The sequence below is a fragment of the Equus caballus genome, chromosome 29 (assembly GCF_041296265.1).
Source record: "Equus caballus isolate H_3958 breed thoroughbred chromosome 29, TB-T2T, whole genome shotgun sequence".
NCBI classification, from domain to species: domain Eukaryota; kingdom Metazoa; phylum Chordata; class Mammalia; order Perissodactyla; family Equidae; genus Equus; species Equus caballus.
Window position 1 is genome coordinate 20,700,866 of NC_091712.1, and position 23,702 is coordinate 20,724,567.

Here is a 23,702-nt window from a genome sequence, read left to right on the forward strand (position 1 = left end):
TGTCCTATATATATCTATTAGGTCCATCTGATCTAATTTTTCATTTAATTCTGTAATTTCCTTGTTGGTTTTCTGTCTGGATGATCTGTCCATTGGTGTTAATGGGGTGTTGAGGTCCCCTACTATTATTGTATTGCTGTTGATGTCTCCTTTTAGTTTTGTTAATAGTTTCTTTATGAATTTTGGTGCTCCTGTGTTAGGTGCGTATATATTTATAACTGTTATGTCATCTTGGTGGAGCGTCCCTTTTATCATTATATACTGCCCCTCTTTGTCTTTCTTTATCTGTTTTGCTTTGAAGTCTACTTTGTCTGATATAAGTATGGCAACACCTGCTTTCTTTTGTTCATTATTAGCTTGGAGTATTGTCTTCCATCCCTTCACTCTGAGTCTGTGTTTGTCTTTGGGGCTGAGGTGTGCTTCCTGGAGGCAGCATATTGTTGGATCTTGTTCTCTGATCCATCCTGCCACTCTGTGCCTTTTGATTGGAGAGTTCAATCCATTCACGTTTAGTGTGATTATTGAAAAGTGGGGGCCTACTGTTGCCATTTTATCACTTGTTTTCTGGTTCTTTTGCATTTTGTCCTGATGGAGAGCTGTTACTTTGTGTTATTGTCCTTCTGCTTATCTCCTTTGTTCTAGATTTTGTAACCCCTTTCCTTTTTTTGATTTTTCAGGAATGAGTTTCTTCCTGAGCAATTCTTGAAGAGGAGGTTTTGTAGTGATGAACTCCCTTAACTTTTGTTTATCTGGGAAAGTTTTTATTTGTCCACCATATTTGAAGGATATTTTTGCTGGGTAGAGTATTCTTGGCTGCAGGTTTTTGTCCTTCAGAGTTTTGAATATTTCATTCCAATCTCTTCTAGCCTGTAAGGTCTCTCCTGAGAAATCTGCTGATAGCTTTATGGGGTTTCCTTTGTAAGTTATTTTCTTCTGCCTGGCTGCCCTTAGTATTTTCTCTTTGTCGTTGACTTTTGCTGGTTTCACTACTATATGTCTTGGGGTTGGTCTTCTTGCGTTAACAAAGTTTGGAGATCTATTGGCTTCTGTGATGTGAAGTTCCATCTCTCTTCCCAAGTTTGGAAAGTTCTCAGCTATTATTTCTTTGAACAGGCCTTCTGCCCCCTTCTCCTTCTCTTCTCCCTCTGGTATACCTATAATCCTTATGTTGCATCTCCTAATTGAGTTGGATAATTCTCGGAGAGTTTCTTCATTTCTTTTTAGTCTTAATTCTCTCTCCTCCTCTGTCTGCAGCATTTCTATATTCCTATCCTCCAAATTGCTAATTCTGTCCTCCATATTATTGACCCTACTGTTCAGAGAGTCCAGATTTTTCTTAATCTCCTCCATTGTGTTCTTCATCTCCAGTATTTCTAATTGGTTCTTCTTTCTAGTGTCAAGCTCTTTTGTGACACAGCTCCTGAACTCATTGAGTTGTCTATCTGAATTCTCTTTTAGGTCGTAGAGTTTTTTCATAATGGCAGTTTTGAAATCATCGTCATTTAGGTTATAGATTTCATTGTCTTTGGGATTGTTTTCTGGGTGCTTATCATTTTCCTTCTGTTCTGGAGATTTAATATATTTTTTCATACTGCTTTATGGCGTGGATTTGTGCCTCCGCATAGAGATAGAGTTTAGTCGCTGCTTTCACTTGTTGCGACTGGTGTGTGTGTGGGGGCAGCTGTTTAGACTGCCCCAACCAGGAACCCTGTCAGCTGTTACTGACTGGGCCTGGACCCCTCCTCGTAGTCACAGTGGTCCTGTGGGGTCCCTCGTCAGTTGTGGGGGCAATTGCAAGGGGCCCTCAGGCTGCTGGTGCCTACTGCTGCAGGCCACCTAGACACGCTCCCTCCTTGTGGTCTGCAGCAGTGTTGTGGGCTTTCCCATCAGCCAGGAGCAGGGTCACCTATAATCTCCGATTTGTCCCTAACAGAGCCCACCAGATCACACGTCCACTATAGGTCCCAGCAGAGCTATGGGTATCTTCTGCAGTCTGTTGTTAGCTCACCTGTGCTGCTTTTGCCCCAGGGCCCTCCCACCTTGTGATTACCAGTCGGGACCTCTCCACTAGTGCTGTGCAGAGGCTTTCACTGAGGCTGATGTAAGAACCTGAAGATCCCCCCTGGGCTACGTAGCTGTTTCACTGGAGCGCTACTCTGCCCCACTTCACTCTCACGGGATCTCTGGGAGCCCCTTGCCTTGTCTGGGACACAGCCAGAGTCCGTGGGCCTGGCAGTGGCTTGTAAGCTGCTGCCTTGTGGGGAATTCTGCTCTAGGGAGCTTCCTGGTGTTCCGAATGCTGGGCGAGGCCTCCCTGCCAATGGCAAGCAGAGGCCCTCCCTGCTGGGCGGGTGCGGGACCCTGGAGCGACCCCCCGGGCCGCAGAGCCAGGTGTTGGAGCTCCACCCAGTCCCCAAGCGCGTCCACAGGAAGTCCAGGCACCTCCTGCACCGACCTGTGTGCAGGAGACCATGAGCCCAGCAGCAGCTTGCAACCTGGAGCCGCCCAGGGGAATCCACCCACCGGGAGCTTCCCTTTGTCCTGGATTCTGGGCGTGGCCTCCCTGCTAATGGTGAGCAGAGGCTTTCCCTGCCAGGGAGTTGCGGGACCCCGGAGCCTTCCCCCGTGCCGCAGAGCCAGGCGCTGGAGCTCCAACCTTCTCCCCAAGCACGTCTACGGGAAGTCCAGGCACCCCCTACACTAAGCCGTGCACCGGAGACTGTGAGCCCAGTGGCAGCTTGCAGTCTGGAGCCGCACCGGGGGAATCTGCCCACCGGGAGCTTCCCTTTTTCCTGGATTTTGGACGTGGCCTCCCTGCTAATGGCGAGCAGAGGCTTTCCCTGCCGGGGAGATGCAGGACCCCAGAGCCTTCCCCTGTGCCACAGAGCCAGGTGCTGGAGCTCCAACCGTGTCCCCAAGGATGTCTATGGGAAGTCCAGGCACCCTAAATGTTGACTTTTAATTGGAATAATGTTTTATGACACTCTGTACAGCTTTTTCGTGTGTCAGCTCTACATGATTCATTTAACAAATTATAATCCACTCAGAGAACTTAAAAAAATTTCATCTGCTGTGTGTATGGGGAGACACACTTCCCAGTTCATGGATTCATAAACATTTAGTAAATTTCTGTGGGAGTGTGATCTTATTTAAACTTTCCATGGCCTTGCGTCTTCACAGGGAGGAAATCAGACAGCTACAGTGATTGCATTGTGTTCAATGAAGGATTTCAACTTAGCACACGAGACCTGCCAGTTGGCAATCAGGGATGTTGGAGGCCTTGAAGTTTTAATCAATTTGCTTGATACAGATGAAGTCAAATGTAAGGTGAGTGGCTTTGTCACAGTGGATGAGGAACCTGGTTCGTACCTTCTCAGGATTCTCTTAGCACTAAGTGTCCGTCTCTCCTCCTGCCTGTTTCGTGTTTTATCTACTATTATTACCGATAGCCTGCTACTTCTGTTGGCGGATCTCCTCATCTCTCTGCTTTTCGTCTTTCTCTCCTGGTTCTTTTATATTACAGTCATGTGTTGCTTAACAACAGGGATACATTCGGAGAAACGTGTTGTTAGGCAATTTCATCATTGTGCAAACATCCTAGAGTGACTTACACAAATGTAGATGGCATAACCTACTACCCACCTGAGCTAAATGGTACTAATCTTATGGGACCACTGACATATGTGGTCTGTTGTTGACCGAAATGTCGTTATGTAGCACATGACTATAGCATGTGCTTTTTAAATGATGAATGTTTGTTTATGTAACTAAAGGAAAATATGAAGGATATGTGTAACACCTTGGAATAGAAACTATTTCTTTAAAAGACTTAATTGGGGAAGGATTTTAGGTAGACTTGGAATTTTTAAAAGTATAGCACTGGCTATGTATTAAGCACTCATTCATCTGTAACTTTTTTTCTCATTTAGATTGGTTCATTAAAAATCCTGAAGGAAATCAGTCATAATCCTCAAATCAGACGTAATATTGTTGACCTTGGGGGTTTACCAATTATGGTTAAAATACTTGATTCTCCATATAAGACTCTGAAATGTTTGGCAGCTGAGACAATTGCGAATGTTGCCAAGTTTAGAAGAGCCCGGCGGGCGGTGAGAAGCCACGGAGGCATCACCAAACTGGTGAGTACCTCTGACGTTGTCATCAGCACACCAGCTGCCACCGAGACGTCAACTCCCTGCCGCCCCTCCTGCCCACTCCTGGACGTTAAATAAGCATAGGGTGTGTTCTGGGAATGCTTCTTTTTGTATAACATGTCCTTTAAAATTATTTTTGTATATTTACATTAGCAAGCGACCAAAAAACATGTTCATTTTTCAAAGAAATATAAATGTTAAGAGATAGATGTAGTTTTCACATTTCACACTGGTGGGGATATATCCACGTGTGTGTGCAGTGTTGGTAAGGGGGGGGGGAACCCCGCACTGTGGAAGACAGTCTGGTAGCCCATGCCGTCTGACGTGGTGACCTCACTGTGAGAACTGTCCCCCAAGAAGACAGTCAGAGCTGCAGGTACTTGTTTATCTCATTGTTATCTGCCAGAATGACAACTGAAAACTTCAGTGTGTTTTACAATATGATGTTAGTAAAATAATTTGCAGTATATCCATAAGAAACATATTTTGTTAGCTATCAGTATATGTTCTAGAAGTTTATTTAGTAAGAAGGTATAAATGTATATTCAATCTTATGTAAAAAATCATAACAAGATTAAAACCTGATGATACCTATGATCCCAATTTTTAAAGAGCCACCTAACAAGTATAGAAAAAACACTTGAAATATGTACACAAAATTATTCACAATGATTTTCTCTGAAGTGATTACCAGATTTCCTTCCTATTTTTCTACACTTGCCAGTTTGTTGTATAAATATTACTTTTATAATCAGAAAAATTTTGGTTTCAATAATTATCACTGAAAGAAAAAAGTTTGCATTCTGCTCAACACCTTGCCCCAGCAGGAAAGGCCTTAATAATGTGCAATATGGATTTGCATTTTCATCCTCCTTGGTAAGGCTCAGGAGATCTTGTGTGTCTCCCACAGCTTTTATCCTTCTAGATTGTCTCCACTTCTGCACTTTCAGTTCCCTAAGATGGGAGAGGTCTTGTTTATCTTAGTGTCATCCACAGCACTTAGGCCAGAACTTTACACATATAAAGGGTTAATAGATACCTATTGAATTAATGTGGATTTAATGTGAATATGTACACAGTGGAATGTGTACAGAAATTTACTAAAAGACATTCTGTGTATTCACTTGTAATCTGTAGAACACTATAAATTGTAATTATTTGCTTCAAAAATAAGATGACATAGCTGAAGAGATAGATGAATAGATGGTTAGCTCTATGGTAAAACAAATATGGCAGAATGTAAATTATAGAACCTAGGAGGTGGATATATGGATGTTGCTGTACAATTACTGTACAGTTCATTCAACCTTTGTGTACATTTGAAAATTTTCATAATAAAATATTGGAGGAAGGTGATTATTACTATGATTATCATTATTTAGCTTAAATAATGAAATCACATGGTAGGCTGTTGTGGCTGTCCACTGAAACTATTGCCATTAAATTATAAGAATGAATAATGTAATATAAAACTAAACTATGTTTTTATGGAAGTCTTATGCATCATATTTGGGGACCTGAAATTTGGACAACTGTACTAACCTTGTCAAGACAGAAATGCACATTTTAATTTAATTTTAAATAATAGCTAAATTAGGAACAGGAAAGACCAATACTGGATAGACTAATAATAAGCTTGTAATCGCTGAGTTGATGACACATCTGGGAAGGACTAGGATTGGGGATCCATTTTTGGTTTGCTAGGTATGAGGCCGGGGTAGATGACGTACCGCCAAGAGCCCCCAACTAAAACTGGAAATGAAGGAGATCACTCAATACCGAGATGAAGTGGTGAGCTGGTTATGGCACCAGAGCAAGGGAATCAAGTTCAAGATCAGAGAGGGAGGAGGGCGCTGGCCACAGTGGAGTTTGGGCACCTAGATGGAGGTCAGCCTCCGGAGAGGCAGGCCCAATAAGAAGACTTGGCAGAAGACAAAGTCTGAGCAAGCAGGGAGAATGCATCTAGGCAGTGAAATATTGTAAGATCCAGTGTTGTTGGTCTTGTGGCAAGTTTCTCTGTTCCTCTGTATGTATAACCTACTTAATCCTTTCACTGAAAACTATTTCAAACATTTCTTGAAATGTGTGTGAGGTGCAGAACTAGGAGGTGGGAATATAAATATAAATAAATGTATGTCCCTGACCACAGTGATGTCACAGTCTTGTGGTGGTGAAGATGTGGGGTTGGGGGACTACAGGAAAAGATGTAAGTGTAATGGTTAGTTTTAGGTATTTCCTGGGTGTCAACACTGAAAATAGTGGAGCAACAGCAGGGGCGGGTGATCAATTGACTCTACTTGGAGGAGGAGGGTCAAGAAAGGCTGGAGAGAGGAGTTGTTGCCTTTGCTGAGTCTTGAAAGGTGAGTAGGTATTTGTCAGGAGGACATACCAGGGAAAAGCATTTTATGAAGATGAAGCCGTGTTGGTAAAGGCCCAGAGCTGGGAATCAACATTGTGTATTTGGAAACTACAGGTAGTTTAATATGGCCATGTGAGATGGACTGAGTAGTGAGAGATGAAGATAGAGGTCCAGGGTGATCACACAGGGCCTTAGCCAATGAGCTATGGAGTTTGGACTTTATAGAGAAAATGAGGGAGTCACTGTAAAAGAGATGCCTTTAGGCTTTCTGCCTATGTTCAATCCCATTATCTTAGAATTTCTTTCCTGCATTGATGTTGCATCCCCAGTAGACACCTAAAGGCCGTGTAAATATTTCTCACTCCTTGTCATTCCTTGGGCCATAACTAATTACACCATGAGTGTACACTGGACTCAGCACTGCTCCTACCAGATCTCTCTTCCAGGAATTTGGAATTAGGAATCAGAGACTCTGCTTAGTCTGGGCTACTCCTTTGTAAAATTGGGATTGGTGGTCATGATTATGTGGACAGTATCCATGGAACTTGGCCTGCAGAAAGAGAAGAATGGAGTAGACACGTGTAGGATAGACACCTCTGGGAGACCTGGCTTCACTTCGTCCATGAAGTACACTGACACTGCTATAGCCAGATGAATTGCCTTTCCCTTAAGATCTTCAGTGACTTTGTTTATTGCAAAGAAAAGAGAGGATCCTGGCAGCTGTGCCATTTGGTTTGGTTGCTTTTGGTAGCACAGGTGGAGGGCTGGAGTTCTCACGTTTTTAAGAAGGTGAAATCCATTCATCTCTTGCTAGAAAGTCCTAGTGACTTTAGAGACCTTAATTTTCTGAGATACCAGGGCTGGTGATGTGGTTTACAAATCTTACTAATGTAAATGTTAGAGTCGTGTTAAGAACATACTATCTTGGTGGGATTAAATTTATTGTGGGAAGGAAACATGAAAGCTCCCAAATCTGGGTGAAGGTTGTTTTGAAGGGTTTTGTTGGTTTTGTTTTGTTTTTTTGTTTTTGCTTTCACTGGCTGCTGTGTAGTATGAAAGTTAATTTTTAAAAGTGTTCTTATTTTTGGTGGAGCTGAGCTTGGTAGCAACCCTGTAGGTATTGCAGAATGCATTGTTATATGTTAAAGATTCCCATGTCCCTTGTATTTACCTATTCTTGTAGGTCGCTCTACTTGACTGTGGGCAGAATTCAACAGAGCCTGCTCAGTCGAGTCTGTATGAGACCAGAGACATGGAAGTGGCTCGCTGCGGGGCGCTGGCACTGTGGAGCTGCAGTAAGAGTTATGCAAATAAAGAAGCCATTCGGAAAGCCGGGGGCATTCCTTTGTTGGCTCGGTTACTGAAGACTTCTCACGAAAACGTGCTAATTCCGGTGGTGGGGACGTTGCAAGAATGTGCGTCAGAGGTACTCAGGCCAGTGCTGCTTCCCTTGCTTTCACTTACTTTGATTTCTTTAGTTGAAAATAACTTTTAAGGTGGTCATGACAGCCAAGGGTTCTTTTTCAAGAAGTCAGCATTTTTTTAGAAATTATATCAAACTAATAGAACATTAATTATGTTGGTACCTGTGTGATATATTTTTGAAAATGTTGACTGAATTCTCTTATCATTATATTGATGTGTTAAACTTGGACTGTGGCGTTTATTTACCAAGAAAGTTTGTTCACTGTAACTATTAATGAATGTGAATAGGTGCTTATTATATTCATGCATTATACACCCATAAATACTTAAGTTTCTTTTCCTAGGAAAGTTACCGAGCTGCAATCAAAGCAGAAAGGATAATTGAGAATCTGGTCAAGAACCTGAACAGTGAGAATGAGCAGCTGCAGGAACACTGCGCCATGGCCATCTACCAGGTCCGATGGACTCTGCACAGTCGTGGTGTTCTTCTTCATCTAGTTTAAGGCAGTGTTTCTAAACACGAGGTCTCATTCTCTGGGGGTGGGATGCTGTATCTGCATTTTTAACAAGAACCCCCAGGGATTTTCATGTACTCACAAGTCTGAGAACCACTGTCCTGTGCCCATGACAGATGCCTCCTGTATATGTCAGAGAGAAACTTGCTTCAACGTGTGTGGTTATTTACAATTCTATGAGACACTTATATATCTTTGTCTGCTAAAATGATTTACTTAGTGTAAAATATCTAAATACTTACCTGGTGCCTCTATGTTGCTTTTTTTTTAAATTGAGGTAACAGTGGTTTATAACATTATATAAATTTCAGGATGATAATTAGACTTTGGGTGCTGAACATGATGTAGTCTACACAGAAATTGAAATACAGTGATGTACACCTGATATTTGTATATTGCTTTTCATATATCCTATTCAAACACAGTGGTCTTGGGAAATTTGTTTCCTACCAAGGCAAGATGGATGAATGAGTGCATGTGTCTGTGTTCCTGTTTTATCTTTTTGTTAATTTACTTATTTTAATCTTTATTAACTTTATATGGGTTGTAAATTTCATGATATACTAGAAAACAGATTAGAATAGCAAAGGGTAAGAAAAGATGGCCTTGACAAATTACTATATGACTGGTTACTGGCCACGCCAGCTTCTACCTAATTGGAATAGATTTCCAAAATAAGTTTCGGGAATAGAACGTATTTTAAAATGTGCCAAGTGAGAGAGTACACCACGATGATAAAATCGGAGAAGGGGCTCCTGTCAGTAGAGGGTTGTATTAGTTTTCCGGGGCTGCTATAACAAAGGACCACACACTGGCTTAAACAAAGGAAATTGGTTTTGTCACAGTTCATAATAGGCTAGAAGATCAAGGTGTCAACAGGGTTGGTTCCTTCTGAGGATTCTCTCCTTGGCTTGTAAATGACCGTCTTCATGTTCATGTGTAATTCTCTGTCTTCACATAAGTCCTTCCTCCGTGTCCTGATATCCTCTTCTTTTAAGGACACCAGAGCCAACCTCAATGATCTCGTTTAACCTTACTTACCTCTTTAAAGTCCCTATCTTCAAATACAGTCACATTCTGAGGTATGGGGGTTAGAACATATGAATTTTGAGGGGACACAGCTTATAACATGGATATATAGCCTTGATTTGTATATCTTCCTCCTATGAGTAAGCATTAAGGGTCAGTTAGAAATAGTGATTAATTTTTGAAAGTTGTAGCTGAAGCAGAACTGAAAGCCACACATAGAATATAACATGGCAGGTGACTCATGGTTTATTGCAGTGACAATTTCTTCTAGTGGCCCTCATGAATGATACATGACATGCATCTGTCTTACATGGCCTCAGAGACCAACTGTATGCTTAGGATGATAGCAAACCTATACTAATTATCATCTTTTGGCTCTATAACCTGGCAAGGATGATTGGTTGGGAACATCTATACAGTACATATTTATTTGAAAGGGTGACACAAACATGGATAAGCATATTTGAATAAAATGTCACTTGCTATTGATATAACCCACTCCTCTGGGCATAGAAACTCTATTGGGGAAATTTCTTGTCTCTTACACTTTTGGGGTCATCGAAGATCTGACTGAATCCCTATCACTCATCCATCTTCTCTACTACATTTTCCCAAGATTCTGTGTTGCATCACTGCAGAAATCCTCTGTCTATGCATGTGACATTCTAGATACCATACCAACCTTTGCCTCTGTCTCAGTGGAAGCCAGGCTACCTCAAAACTGGCCTGGGAGAATTGCCAAGTATGTAGAAACTGCTAGACATTGTCAAAACGCCATAAGGGGAGAGAGATACTGTTAGGATAGCCATTATAAAAAAGAATTATATTTCACTTGGAGGCTCCTTCAGAAAATGATACTCTCTGAAAAGAAGTGTCAAAGCTACTATAATGGCAACCTCCTTTAGGAATTACTGAAAGCTTGATATGCCTTGATCACTGACAGCCTCTGACTTGACTTTTGTTGTAGTGTGCTGAAGATGAAGAAACCCGTGACCTGGTTAGGCTGCATGGAGGACTTAAACCTCTGGCCAGTCTGCTCAATAACACTGACAATAAAGAACGGTTGGCTGCTGTGACGGGAGCCATATGGAAATGTTCCATCAGCAAAGAGAATGTGACCAAGTAAGAGAAGGCATTGCAATATTCTGTAATAAAAGTATGGCCACCAGGGGCCGACCCATGGCCGAGTGGTTAAGTTCACGTGCTCTGCTTCAGCAGCCCAGGGTTTCGCTAGCTCGAATCCTGGATGCAGACATGGCACCACTCATCAGGCCATGCTGAGGCGGTGTCCCACATAGCGCAACCAGAGGCACTCACAACTAGAATATACAACTATGTACTGGGGGGCTTTGGGAGAAAAAGAAAAAGATTAGCAACAGTTGTTAGCTCAGGTGCCAATCTTTAAAAAAAAAAAAAAAAAGAGTATGGCCACCAAAACACATTTTTGTAATTTAATGCTATTTTAATAAAGAGTCAATTCTAATGCTACTCCTGTAGTTTTCATAGATGTACAGTCTGGATTAAGTTGGCAGAATTAAGGGATTCTTAGTAATGAAAGACTCCTACTTCCTATCTCACCACCTGGCAGTGGTCATTTTCCAATATGACTTTTAAAGTATTTGTAAACTTTATGATCATTTGATGTAACAGGTTTATTTTGCTTTGCTCATGTAAAATAGTCTCTGTAACATGGGGGAAAAAACCCTCAGGGTAGTGGAATCACTGATGCTCAGATCTGAAAGAAGTAGTTGTCTTAGAGACTGTGCAGGCTAGTGGTTAAGGGCACATGTCTGGAGCAGATGGCTGGCTGTGGATGTTGGCTTCACTATTTACCAAGCTTCACATTAGCCTTCTGAAAATGAACATTATAGTAGTCTCTACATCATAGGGTTGCTGTAAGGATTGAATGAGCATATAGTTGGCATTTAGTAATTTTTAGTCATTTATGTTATCAGCTAACTTTATACCAAAAATAATACTGCTTCCCCCTTTCCCCCTCTTCCTCCCTCTTTTTCTGATGAACTTAGGTTTCGGGAATACAAAGCCATTGAAACCTTGGTGGGGCTTCTGACTGATCAGCCTGAAGAAGTACTTGTGAATGTGGTTGGTGCGTTGGGAGAATGCTGCCAGGAATATGAAAACCGAGTCATTGTCCGGAAATGTGGTGGTATTCAACCACTTGTGAACCTCCTCGTTGGAATAAACCAAGCTCTTCTTGTCAATGTCACAAAAGCAGTTGGAGCTTGTGCACTAGAACCTGAAAGTATGACGTAAGTGGCCCTAGAGACTGGAAGGTTTTATCTGAGAATGTTCGGGGAAACACTTGGTAGTCATGGAATAGTGTCATCACTTAAACTTGGTGTGCGCTTAGACGTAGAATGAAAAGGTAAAATGTGTTTACATCTAAATAACCACAAGGTTACCAAATCATGACTTACAGAGCCAAATTGTTGCCCTGGTTGAGCTGGAGGGCTGAAGCTGGGCATATTGGGAGGATTTAAAATACCCAGTAATCAATTTCCCATGCAGAAACCTTAATACAATAAAAAAAACTTTTATCTTCCTCCTAGAGAAGAATTGTCTATCCATCTCTCTGACTGAGATCCTAGGTAGTTCTAGGTAGCATTTCCATAGTATCCTTCTTGTTTCTTGATTCAATCCAGCAAATGTATTTTGAGCCTAAGAACTATGAACTGATGAGGGGTTGAGACAAAGGATTTTAAGCTATGATCTTGGTTATTAAGAAAATTCTTGCATAATTAGAAAGAAAAGACTTAAATATGGTATAATTTAAGAACAATAGCAAGATGCTATAGACATTTTACATATATATTATGTATATATATGTGTGTGTATACATATGTATGTGTATATATGTGTGTGTATATATGTGTGTGTGTGTGTGTGTATAACATATACATATGTATGTGTATATAAAGTCCAGAAAGGGAGGAACCCGTACAGGTCGAAGTTGTATTAGGGTTCTCCAGAGAATTAGAACCAATAGGATGTATATATAAATAGAGAAAGGGAGAAAGATAGATTTATTTTAAGGAATTGGCTCATGTGATTGTGGAGGCTTGGTGAATCCAAAATCTGATGGGATAGGCTGGCAGGCTGGAGACTCAGGAAGGAGTTGCAGTTTGAGTTCAAAGGCAGTCTGCTAACAGAATTCCTTCTTCCTCAGGGAGGTCAGTCTTTGTTCCATTAAGGCTTTCAACTGATTGAATGAGGCCTACCTTCCTTATGGAGGATAATCTACTTTACTCAAAGTCCACCAATTTAAATGTTAATTTCATCCAAAAAATACCTTCACAGAAACGTGCAGAATAATTTTTAACCAAATAGAGACCAAAGAGAGACACAGAAGTAATTTAAAATATAGAATAGATGATGAGATGGCAATAAATAAATATTTATTAGTAAATACACAGAACTAGTTTGTAGAATTTTATGAGAGGCTTGACTTCTGGTTAATGACAAAAAAGAGCAAAAGTAGAAAAAAATCATTTTCCCCCAAACAAGGAAATGGCCCCAAATCCAAATCTTAAATTTGAAACACACCTGCAAAGTGCTGTGAATTATTGACCTGTCTGTTATATGGTGAGAGCTTGCACATGCCTCTTCAGATCTCAAGATTTCCCCCCAAATAAGTGTCATGGTTGTGAGATGCACTGCCAACTTTTTTTTTTTTCATAGAGAGCAGAATCTAGGGGAGTGAATGGGCCTTGGAAGAAGTGAGGAATTTCCCATCAGAGACCTAGTTTTGCATTATAAAACATCAGCAGAAGTGGAGCCTAAGGAAAAGTCATATGGACATGTCATCTTGTATTGTCTACAGCAGTCTTCTAGCCCAAGGAGACTGCTGGAGACACTTTGGAGTGAAAAGGATACTAGAGACAATGATTGCCAGATTGCAGCACAATGAAACTATAAATTTTTCAAGATTTGGAGTGAGCCAGATTGACTGTTTGAATGCTCAAAACTGAATGGAGATATGTTCCCAGGGCAAGGAGAATTGCAGATTTTTGTGGGATTGTGTTGAGGTAATTCATCACAAAAGAAAACAGATAAATTCAGACAAATAATTTCACCATAATCACAAGGCTATAAAGGCAATATACTGCCTCTTAATAAAATTGCCAAAAGAAATGCTATAAAGTTTTACAAAAAGACTTTATAAGGTAACCTAAATAGTTTAAAAACGCAAGAGGTCAGAGCTCAGAAGAGGAATAGAAAAATTGTTTAACTAAAAGCCTGGATAGAGGCAAAAGACGGGTAATAAACACAACTGAAAACAGGAATGTGGTGTATAGGAAATACAAAATAAAATGAAAAAATATATTAAAATTATAATAAAGTGATAAATGTTGAACCCAAGGAGATCCAACATAAATGTAATTGGTGTTCCTTAAGAAGAGGTTTGAACCAATGGAATATCGTCTTACGTAGAGATATAACAGAAGAAAACTTTTTTGTGGGTCTGTAGGTCAAAACACCTGAGAAGATTCTAGTAATATTCAGAATGGCCAGCAGTAACACATCCTGGTAAAATTACTTGCATTTCAAAAATAAAAGAAAAAATAAGTAGGCAAGAGAAGCAAATCATCAGGACAGATTGTCTGCAAACTGCCCCACAGCTTCTTTTAATATCAAAAAACATTGATTGAGGGGTTAAATTCCTCAGACTAACATTCTCAGAGAGAGAATATTGCCCAAGAATTTCACATCCAGACAAGTTGTTCTTCAAATATGAAGGCAATAGCACATTCTCAATCGTACAAGAAATTAGTGAATATAGTACTGACTAGCTCTTCTTGACAAAACTGCTTGGTTACCAAAATCTTGTCAATCAGGAAATTACTCAAAGTATTTCAAAACAGCAAAACTATGGCTAAAAGGTACCAGTGGAGACCATTGAATTCACTTAAATATTACACTAAGACAAAACAATGGAAGAATTATCTTTAGGGGAATCATCTATGTTTTATAGATATTGATAATGATAATGTAATAATACTGCTGAAAAAATAAAAACAAAGTCAATGCAGAGTAGATGAGAGGTGTGCAAATTTTATCATCTTGCACATAAATAAATTAATAGGTACTATTCAAAAACTTTATCTATCTGTCTGTCTGTCTATCTATCATCTGTCTGTCTATCTCTCTTACCTATCCATACCTCCTTTTATCTAGCTATGGACATAAAGAGATATCCAAAATAATTTACATTAGCTGTTAACGATTATTATTCCTGGATGGTAGGATTTGGGATCATTTTTTGCTTTCTTCTTTGTATTTTTCTCTACAGTCTGTTTGATAAATGTGTCATCTTTACAAAATCAAAGTTCTTGTTTAATACCTTGTACAATCTCATTTTATTCTGAATAGTGTATAATGATTAAGAGTATACATTCTGAGGGCCGGCCCAGTGGTGCAGCAGTTAAGTTTGCATGTTCTGCTTTGGGCAGCCCAGGGTTCGCTGGTTCGGATCCCAGGTGCCGACATGGCACTGCTTGGCAAGCCATGCTGTGGCAGGCATCCCACATATAAAGTAGAGGAAGATGGGCATGGATGTTAGCTCAGGGCCAGTCTTCCTCCCTGAGCAAAAAGAGGAGGATTGGCAGCAGATGTTAGCTCAAGGCTGATCTTCCTCAAAAAAAGAAAGCATATAGATTCTGGAACCATTGCCTGGAATGTCAGTCTCAGCGCCTACCAAACTATGTTTCCTTCAGCAAGTTTTTAAACTACTTGGTGCCTTGGTTACCAAATACATAGAATGGGGATAGTAATGATACCTATCTCATTGGATTGTTGTAATGATGGAGTGAATTAATATATGTAAAGAGCTTAACACTTTACATATCGTGCTAGGTAAGTATAATATATAATATCTATTAAAATCTATATATTAATATATATTAACATATAATAAGTGCTAAATGTTGGCTAGTTTTGTTCATGTAGCTGTAGCTTCAATTAATAGCAATTTAAGATGATATAGATGAAAAGAAAATTAAAGTCAAACTGCATAGTATCTGTACTCATCTACAGATGAGTCCCTTAAGTCTGTGTTTCTCTGGTATTAAGTTAATCATGTTATTTAACTTGCTATGAATTGAGAACAAGGGGACCCTAAATGGTGAATGACTCACTTTAAACTCTTACCTGCAGTCAAGGAGCTTTGAGGGTGTGGCATAGACATGTAAATAGGCAATTATAATTCAGGCCTTTGTGCATCATGCTAATAAATTTGGATTTTGTTTTAAAGTTGATTGAAGATTATTGAAGGATTTCGAGCATAACTTGAGAGAGAGAAACTTGTTAGGGGATCACTGCAGGCCAGGGGTGAAGGTGATTAAAACTAAGCCTGTGGAATATAATGTAATAATGAAATTGACAGATTAAAGAGATATAAAGGGAGAGAATGGATAAAATCAGGTGAGTGATTGAACAGGAGTTGTAAAGAAGAGGGAGGAGTCATGAATGATACTCAGGTTTCTGACTTGGGTAAGTAGTGGATAATGGTACCACTTACTGATAGAGGGAATGTAGCTGGGGGACTGGTGAAGGAAGACTGAACTTCACAAGGGGAGAAACAAAGTCACTTTGTTCGTCGTTATATATTCAGTGCCTGATCCAGTCCCAGGCTCAGGGTAGGCACTCAACAAACATTTATTGCTAAATGAGTGAATGATGAATTCAGTTATGTTTGGGTAGACACTGAGATTCTTATGGCACATCTATGTGGTAATGGCAACTAGTCAGTTGGATATTCATGTCTAAAGCTTACATTAGAATGTGGGTTAGGCATATAGTTTTATAAATAATTGTTAACTGAAGTCATGGATATATATGAGAGCTTGTGAGGAAGAGAAAGGGACGTGAAAAGAGAAGGACAAAAACAGAATCCTGTTGAACCCAATCTTTGAAGAATGAATGGACCAAAGGAGAGGTATCTATAAAGAAACTGAGACGGATCAGTCAGAGTTGTGAGGGAAACTAGAAGAGTGAGTTATTTAAAAAACAAAGGAAAGATAGTGTTTAAGGAGAGAAAGTGGTCAAAAGTGTCAAATTTTATGACAAGGCCTCGTAAGAAAAAGACTAAATCGTTATTTCTTGTGCAATGAGGAGGTTGATGAATCCTTTTGTACTTGTAGTTATGGTATTCCCACAAATGTTTTTATAAAGGCACTAAGGCAGTTTCAGAAAACAGTGTTTTGAGTTTGGTAAGGATCCAAACACCGTTACTCTTGGCATCATATTTCAGACATGGCTATTACTGCTAGATTTGGAGAATTTATTGTGTCTTTGAGCTTTAAGTTAAATGGTAAGGAAATGACAAACAAATGCCTTTCCCCTGTGTAAGTCATACATAATTCGTAGGTTAGGAACTTGTTTTAATGATTAGCAGTTTTATGTTTAAATGATTTGTCTGTGGCTATGGCTAAAACTTAGGCTGCATATCAGGATAAATATATACTCATAGCACAGTTTTCTTAACTTTGTGCAATAGAATGCATAAGCAATTCTCTTCCCTTATATATTTTTCAGCAAGAATAAGAAACATCTTAATAACAACAGTTTGGCCACTCAATCAAAAATGACTTCTAAGAAACCATTGATTTCATAAAACTCTATTGACTTTTTTCAGTCTGCTTCAGACTAATGCTTTTAAAAACTTAATATAAATTCTTTCATATTAATTATGCCCTTCGTTAGTATCTAAAATGGAACAACAGGTACCCTAACATATTCAGTTCATGAAAAAGTAGATTTATGCACACTGAATTTTCTTTTCTTGTTGACTTTTAATGTCTATTTGACATGTACAGAATTCATCTGGAGGTAATTTGGCCTTCAAGTATATAAAATCACACCAACATTGCTAAAAACGGTTAACACTTATGTGTTGAGGAATGTAATTTTCTCATAAAATGCTATAAAATTTCAAACAACTCAAAAATACTGAAGCTAAAAAGAAGTATCTGTGATTTCTTTTCTACACCTCCAGATCTTTACTTTCTTTTTTTTAATTTCTTTTTACCTTTGATTGTGAAACAGTGTTAGACTTATGGAAAAGCTACAAAAATAGAAAGATTGCAGAGTACAGAGAGCTTCCATATACCCTTCACCCAGCTTCCCTTAATCTTAACATTTTACATAACCATAGTGAAATTACAGAAGTTTCGTTTGTTCAAGTCTAGATTTTTTACTTTTTTTTTTTTTTTTTTTAAAGATTTTATTTTTCCCTTTTTCTCCCCAAAGCCCCCCGGTACATAGTTCTGTATTCTCTGTTGTGGGTTCTTCTAGTTGTGGCATGTGGGACGCTGCCTCAGCGTGGTCTGATGAGCAGTGCCATGTCCGCGCCCAGGATTCGAACTGACGAAACACTGGGCCGCCTGCAGCGGAGCGCGCGAACTTAACCACTCGGCCACGGGGCCAGCCCCATAGTTTTTTTACTTTTAAGAGTGTTTTAAAATTTTATTCATGTGGATTTTGCACAGTTTTGTTCAGTTCGTTCCTAAGTATTTAATCTTCCTTAATGATGGCACAAATATTTCTTTTGTGCCTTTATATCCTTCAATTGATTGTCTCTATGAACACTGTAGAATTTTGTATGTTAATCTACAGAATCTTGCAGAATTCTCTTAATGAGTTCATTTTATTGTTAGTTCTCTAGCACAGTTGTGGACACACTAAGTCTCATGAGCCAGAACCTGTTTTTTTTGTAAATAAAGTTTTATTGCAACCTAGTCATACTCATTCATTTATGTATTGTCTCTGGCTACTTTTATCCTACAATGGCAGAGCTGAGTAGTTGCAACTGAGACCAAATGCCCCACAAAGACTAAATACTTCCTATCTAGCCCTTTACAGAAAAATTTTCTGAACTCTCCTCTACAGTATTCCAAAGAGTATTTTACTTCTTCTTTACGAATTCTTATTCTCTAAGTTGATTTGTCCAATGTCATTTGCTAACTCCCTAGTACCATGTTGATTAATAGTGGAGACAGTGGCATCTTTGCCTTGTTCCTGATTTTAATGGAAATGCCTCAAGTGTTTCTCTATTAAGTAAAATTATGTCTTGAGGGCTAAAGTATATATATTTTATCATGTTAAAAAAACTCTCAATTTCTATTTTTAGAGTTTTTTTTGTAATCAGATGTAGGTATTGAATTTTGTCAAAGGCTTTTTAAGCGTTTAGGGAGATTATGCTCTGTAGGTTACATTATGATTTTTCCCTTATGTCTATTAACATGGTGAATATTAATGTGTTTCCAAACATTGAACCAACCTTGCATTCTAGGAATAAGTTTCACTTGGTCATAATGTGCTGTTTTCTTAATGTGGTGTGGGATTCTGTTAATGTCTTATTTAGTAATTGTGTAATGATATTCATGAGTGATATTGATGTGTAGTTTGTTTCTTTTTCTTTTTACCATCTTTACCAAATGTAGGTATTGAAGTTTTCTTTTATTTCAATACTCTGCAATAATTTATTGAGTAAAGGGAGTACCTAGGCTTTCAAGGTTGATAGAAATCTACTGTGCAATCACATGAGGCTACTGTGTCCGTGTTTGCGTGTTTATTGTTATTATCTTTCCCTAGTTCTATGGAAACTGATCTATTTATGCTTTCTACGCTAATAGGGACTCTAATTTTGGCAAGCTGCATTTCCTTATACAGTAATGAATTTCATTTAGGTTATCAAGTTTATTTGAATAATGATCTGCAAAGTAATGTCCCATGATTTTTAAATTTTGTCTTTTTCAATGGTTATTTTCCACTTGTTAGTTTTATTTTTGTATAGGTGAGCTTTCTCCTTTGTTTTCCTGATCAAGTTACCTAGTATAGTTGCTCTATTTTGACTTTTTTCTGAAAGAAAATTTTATTAATTAGATGTACTGTTCTATTCTCTACCTCATAATCTTTTTTAATCTTATTAATTCCTTATTGCTTTCTTTTGGTTTATTTTGTAACTATTTTTCTAATTATTTGAGCTGGGAAGTTATTTCATTTATTTTTAATCTTTTCTTTAAAAATAATGAGTAGTTTGTGCTATGAGTTTTCCTTTGACACTGCTTTAAATGTCCCTCATAGATTCTGATATGTATTGATTTCATTATCATTATTTTTTAGAAATTCTTTAATTTCAGTTTGTATTTTCCCTTAAGCCCAGGAATTATTTAATAGAATTTTTTTTTTTTTGCAATTCCACAAGAAAGAATCTTTTTGTTGTTGTTAGATGTTTCTCTTCATACTGTTTTGGTCAGTGTGTTGATTGTTTTATTTCTACTTTTTGTGGAACTTACTGATGTTTTCTTTATGAGCTAATACAAGATGAATTTTTAGAAAGCATCTATGGGTGCTTGGGATGAAGATGTATTCCCTGTCAACAGAGTGTAGAGTGTGATGTCTATTCTTAAGATCCACTTGCTTGTGTTACTTAGGTCTTCTATCTCTACTTATTTTCTGTGCATTTGATCTGTCATACTGAAAGGAATGTATTAAAATTTTTTTATTAATAGTGTGCTTCTATCTATATCTTCTGAAATCTCATGTAGTTTTTACTTCTTAAAAGGAGGTCTATATTATTTGGTGCATAAATGTTTCTAATCATTGTGAATTGTGACTTTTAATATTCCAAGAGCTGTTCTTTGTCATGTTTAATGACTTTTGGCTTTATTTCTACTTTGTCTAATATCAGAACTTTTCCCCTTGCTTTCTTCTTTTTTCTATTTTCCTGGAATATCTTGGTCTACCCTTTATTTTCAGTCTGTCTTGAATCACTTTCTTTTAGGTGTGCCCTTTTTACAGTATATAAGTGGGTCTTGCTTTATAAGCCAAATTAAAAATACTTTTTCTTTTAATAAATGAGTTAAACCAGTTCACACTTATTGATATGACTGATATGTTTGGTCTCAACAATGTCATGATATCTGATAATTATTCATATCTTGTTATATTTGCTGGTTTTTTCTCTGTAAGATTTGTAGTCTTTGCTCTTTTTTTGTTGCATTTAGAAAAGTTTGCATTTTTGTTTTGTTCTGGTTGTTATCTTTCTACTTATGAATTTTTCTAATACCCTCTTTCTCATTTTTGTTATGTAGGTATTTCCTATTTAGTTTCTCAGTTTTTACTGGTATCTTTTAACTTCCACCTATTCTGTATACAATAATCAATGGATATATTCTATTTTTCTCTTTCTTCCTTTTCCTCTCATTTTCAAGTGCATTATTTCTATTTCTACTTTGCCATAATATATAACATTTGAACATTATTATTTTTCCCTGGTCTCTGCTCTTGTTTTAATCTTAGATCAACAATTTTATATATATGTGTATACATACATATATATATATATATAAATGCTCATCATCAGTTTTTTGCTGAAGTCTTATAGTCGTATTAATTGTTTGGAACTCATCTTCTAACAGAATCTTCAAAAAGTGCTCATGGGTGCAGAATTCCCTAAGTTCATGTATATTTAAAATATTTTTCTTTTTTTCCCCACTTTATAGATATGGTTGACAAATTTAAAAATTGTGTATATTTAAGGTGTAAAACATGGTGTTTGACATAGCATACCTTGTGTAATGATTACCGCAATCAACCTAATTAACATGTTTAACATGTCTATTACCTCATACAGTTACTATTTTTTTTTTAGTGTGTGGTGAGAACACTTAAAATTTACTCTGGTAGCAAATTTCAAGTATACGATACACTATTATTAATATAGTTACCATGCTGGACACTAGGTCTCTAGAACTTGTTCATCTTATATCTGAAACTTTGTATCCTTTAACAAACATCCCCCGTTTCCTCCACCCCTCAGCTCCTGGCAACCACCATTCTACTCTCTGTTTCTCTAAGTTAAACTTTTTTAGATTCCACATGTAAGTGATATAATGCAATATTTGTCTTCCTGGGTCTGGCTTATTTCACTTATCGTAATGTCTCCCAAGTTCATCCATGTCACAAATGGCAGGATTTCTTTCTATTTTCATGTTGAATAATATTCCATTGTGTATGTATATATGTACCACAATTTCTTTATCCATTCATCTGTCAATGGACACTTAGGTTGTTTCCATATCTTGGCTATTGTGAGTAATGCTACAATAAACATGGCAGTACAAATATCTCTTCAAAATACTGAATTCATTTCCTTTGGATATATACTCATATGTTGAATTGCTGGATCATATGATGGTTCTATTTTTAATTTTTTAAGGAGCTTCCATACTGTTTTCCACAATAATTGTACCTCACCAACTTTTTTTTTTTTTTTTTTTTATAATAGCCATTCTAATAAGGAGTTAGGCCATATCTCACTGTGGTTTTGATTTGCATTTCCCTGATGATTAGTGCTGTTGAGCTCTTTTTCATACACCTGTTGGCCATCTATGTGTCTTTTTTGGAGAAATGTCTATTCAGTTCCTTTGCCCATTTTTTAATCAAGTTATTTGGTTTTTTGCTATTGAGTTGTATGAATTTCTTATACATTTTGAACATTAACTCCTCATCAGATATATGGCTTGCGAATATTTTCTCCCCTTCTGTAGATTGTCTTTTCATTTTGTTGATTTTTTTTCTTTTGCTGTGCAGAAGCACATATGGATATCCAGTGAAGCTATTTTCCTGTAAATCATCAGAGGACAACCTTGCTAGATATAAAATCCTTGGTTCCCACTTTCTTTCATTGAATTAAAATACATGCTGCTCCATTGCTGCCTTGCTTCATATTTTTTTTCTGAGAAGTCTGATTCTTTTGTCTTTGTGAGTTATTTGAACCTTTTTTTGGAGGCCTTAGGAGTTTTTTCTTCATCTTTATATAGGCATGTGTTGCTTCACAATGAGGTTATGTTCTGAGAATTGCATCTTTAGGCGATTTCGTCCTTGCATGAACATCACAGAGTGCACTTACACAAACCTAGATGGTACAGCCTATTACACACCTAGGCTATCTGGTGCTAATCTTCTGGGACCACTGTCATGTGTGTGGTCTGTCATTGACTGAAACATCATTATGTGGTACATAACTGTAATCTAATACTTTTACTAGGTTTATCTCAGAGTTGATTGCTAACTATTTGGTTAAGCTGAAATATAGTTAATAGAGGAAAGGCAGGATAAATGTTTTCTTCTTCCTTTTGAAAAAAGTCAGTTTTCAGCTATATGAAAATTTGTTTTTCATTTATTAATTTTCAGATACATGAAAAAGTTGTCAGGAACCCTAGCAAAGTTCAATAGTGATAATAAGGGCTGTTTTATGGATTTATTATGAACTTGTGGATCTTCGTAATTTACTTCAGTCTCTACTGTTCTTTTATATAAAATACCTGGCATACGTAATTCAAAACATGGTAAAATACTAATGTCCTAAGTGTTTCATTACTTCAAAATAATCTTAAAATCTAAAGGTCAGCTTTCAAATAGAAGTGCTTGACTATAAAACAGTAAAATTTCATATTCTTTAGAAGATAACTAAGAAAAAAATATTTTTATTAATATTCAGTAAATGCTCGGGTTTCTAAGAAATTTTGCATAACAGCTTGCTAATTTCATACAATTTACCCTATAAAATATTTTCCTTCCACACATTGTAAGATAAACATTTGCTGAACTGATTGTTGTATCGTCTAGTGTTATGTGATCATGTAATGAAAGACTCTTTTATAAAACATATACACAAGGATGGAATTAAAACTTACCATGGAATCTGTAACTCTAAATTTCCTGTCTTCTGTGGTTTAAACATAATTATCTTATATTTACATAGTTTTTTTTTTATTTTTACATTGGGTTTATTTGTTCTTTTAAAAAAGGGGAAAAAAGTAAAGCCATGCTTGTTTGTATACAGAAGAGATTTAATCTCTCTGTGGCTGCCTAGTATTTCTTTAACCACAGAACCAGTCTTTGTGACCTTTTAGAGTTTATGCAAGACATAAAATAGAATGTATGTTTTACATATTTGTATCAATAAGAATATTTTCCCTTCTTTTCACATTTTCTTTTTTGTTATTTGTCATCTGCATACGTTTTTAAAGCATATGGATTTAACTGAGATACCAGAATGCAAAATGCAAAGTAATTAAGTGAATCACTTAATCTTCTGAGTCTTAGTTTTCCCATTTTAAAACAAGCTCTAGGGACTTGCAATTTGAGGACTGTGGGGATTTTATTTATCCAAATTATATATCTCATCCAGCC

At 37.5% G+C, this 23,702-nt stretch overlaps 1 protein-coding gene across 12 annotated transcripts in view; it reads left to right on the top strand.

Annotated features, from left to right (window-relative positions):
* Nucleotides 1-23,702, top strand: part of ODAD2 (outer dynein arm docking complex subunit 2) — a 186,688-nt gene that overhangs the window by 69,155 nt on the left and 93,831 nt on the right. For all 12 annotated transcript variants that reach the window (XM_023632245.2, XM_070254738.1, XM_023632243.2 and 9 more), the window contains 6 exons: nt 3,181-3,327; nt 3,930-4,139; nt 7,697-7,939; nt 8,283-8,393; nt 10,450-10,604; nt 11,510-11,752. In XM_023632245.2, the coding sequence (XP_023488013.1) occupies nt 3,181-3,327; nt 3,930-4,139; nt 7,697-7,939; nt 8,283-8,393; nt 10,450-10,604; nt 11,510-11,752 (1,109 nt within the window). The remainder of the gene's footprint in view (nt 1-3,180; nt 3,328-3,929; nt 4,140-7,696; nt 7,940-8,282; nt 8,394-10,449; nt 10,605-11,509; nt 11,753-23,702) is intronic.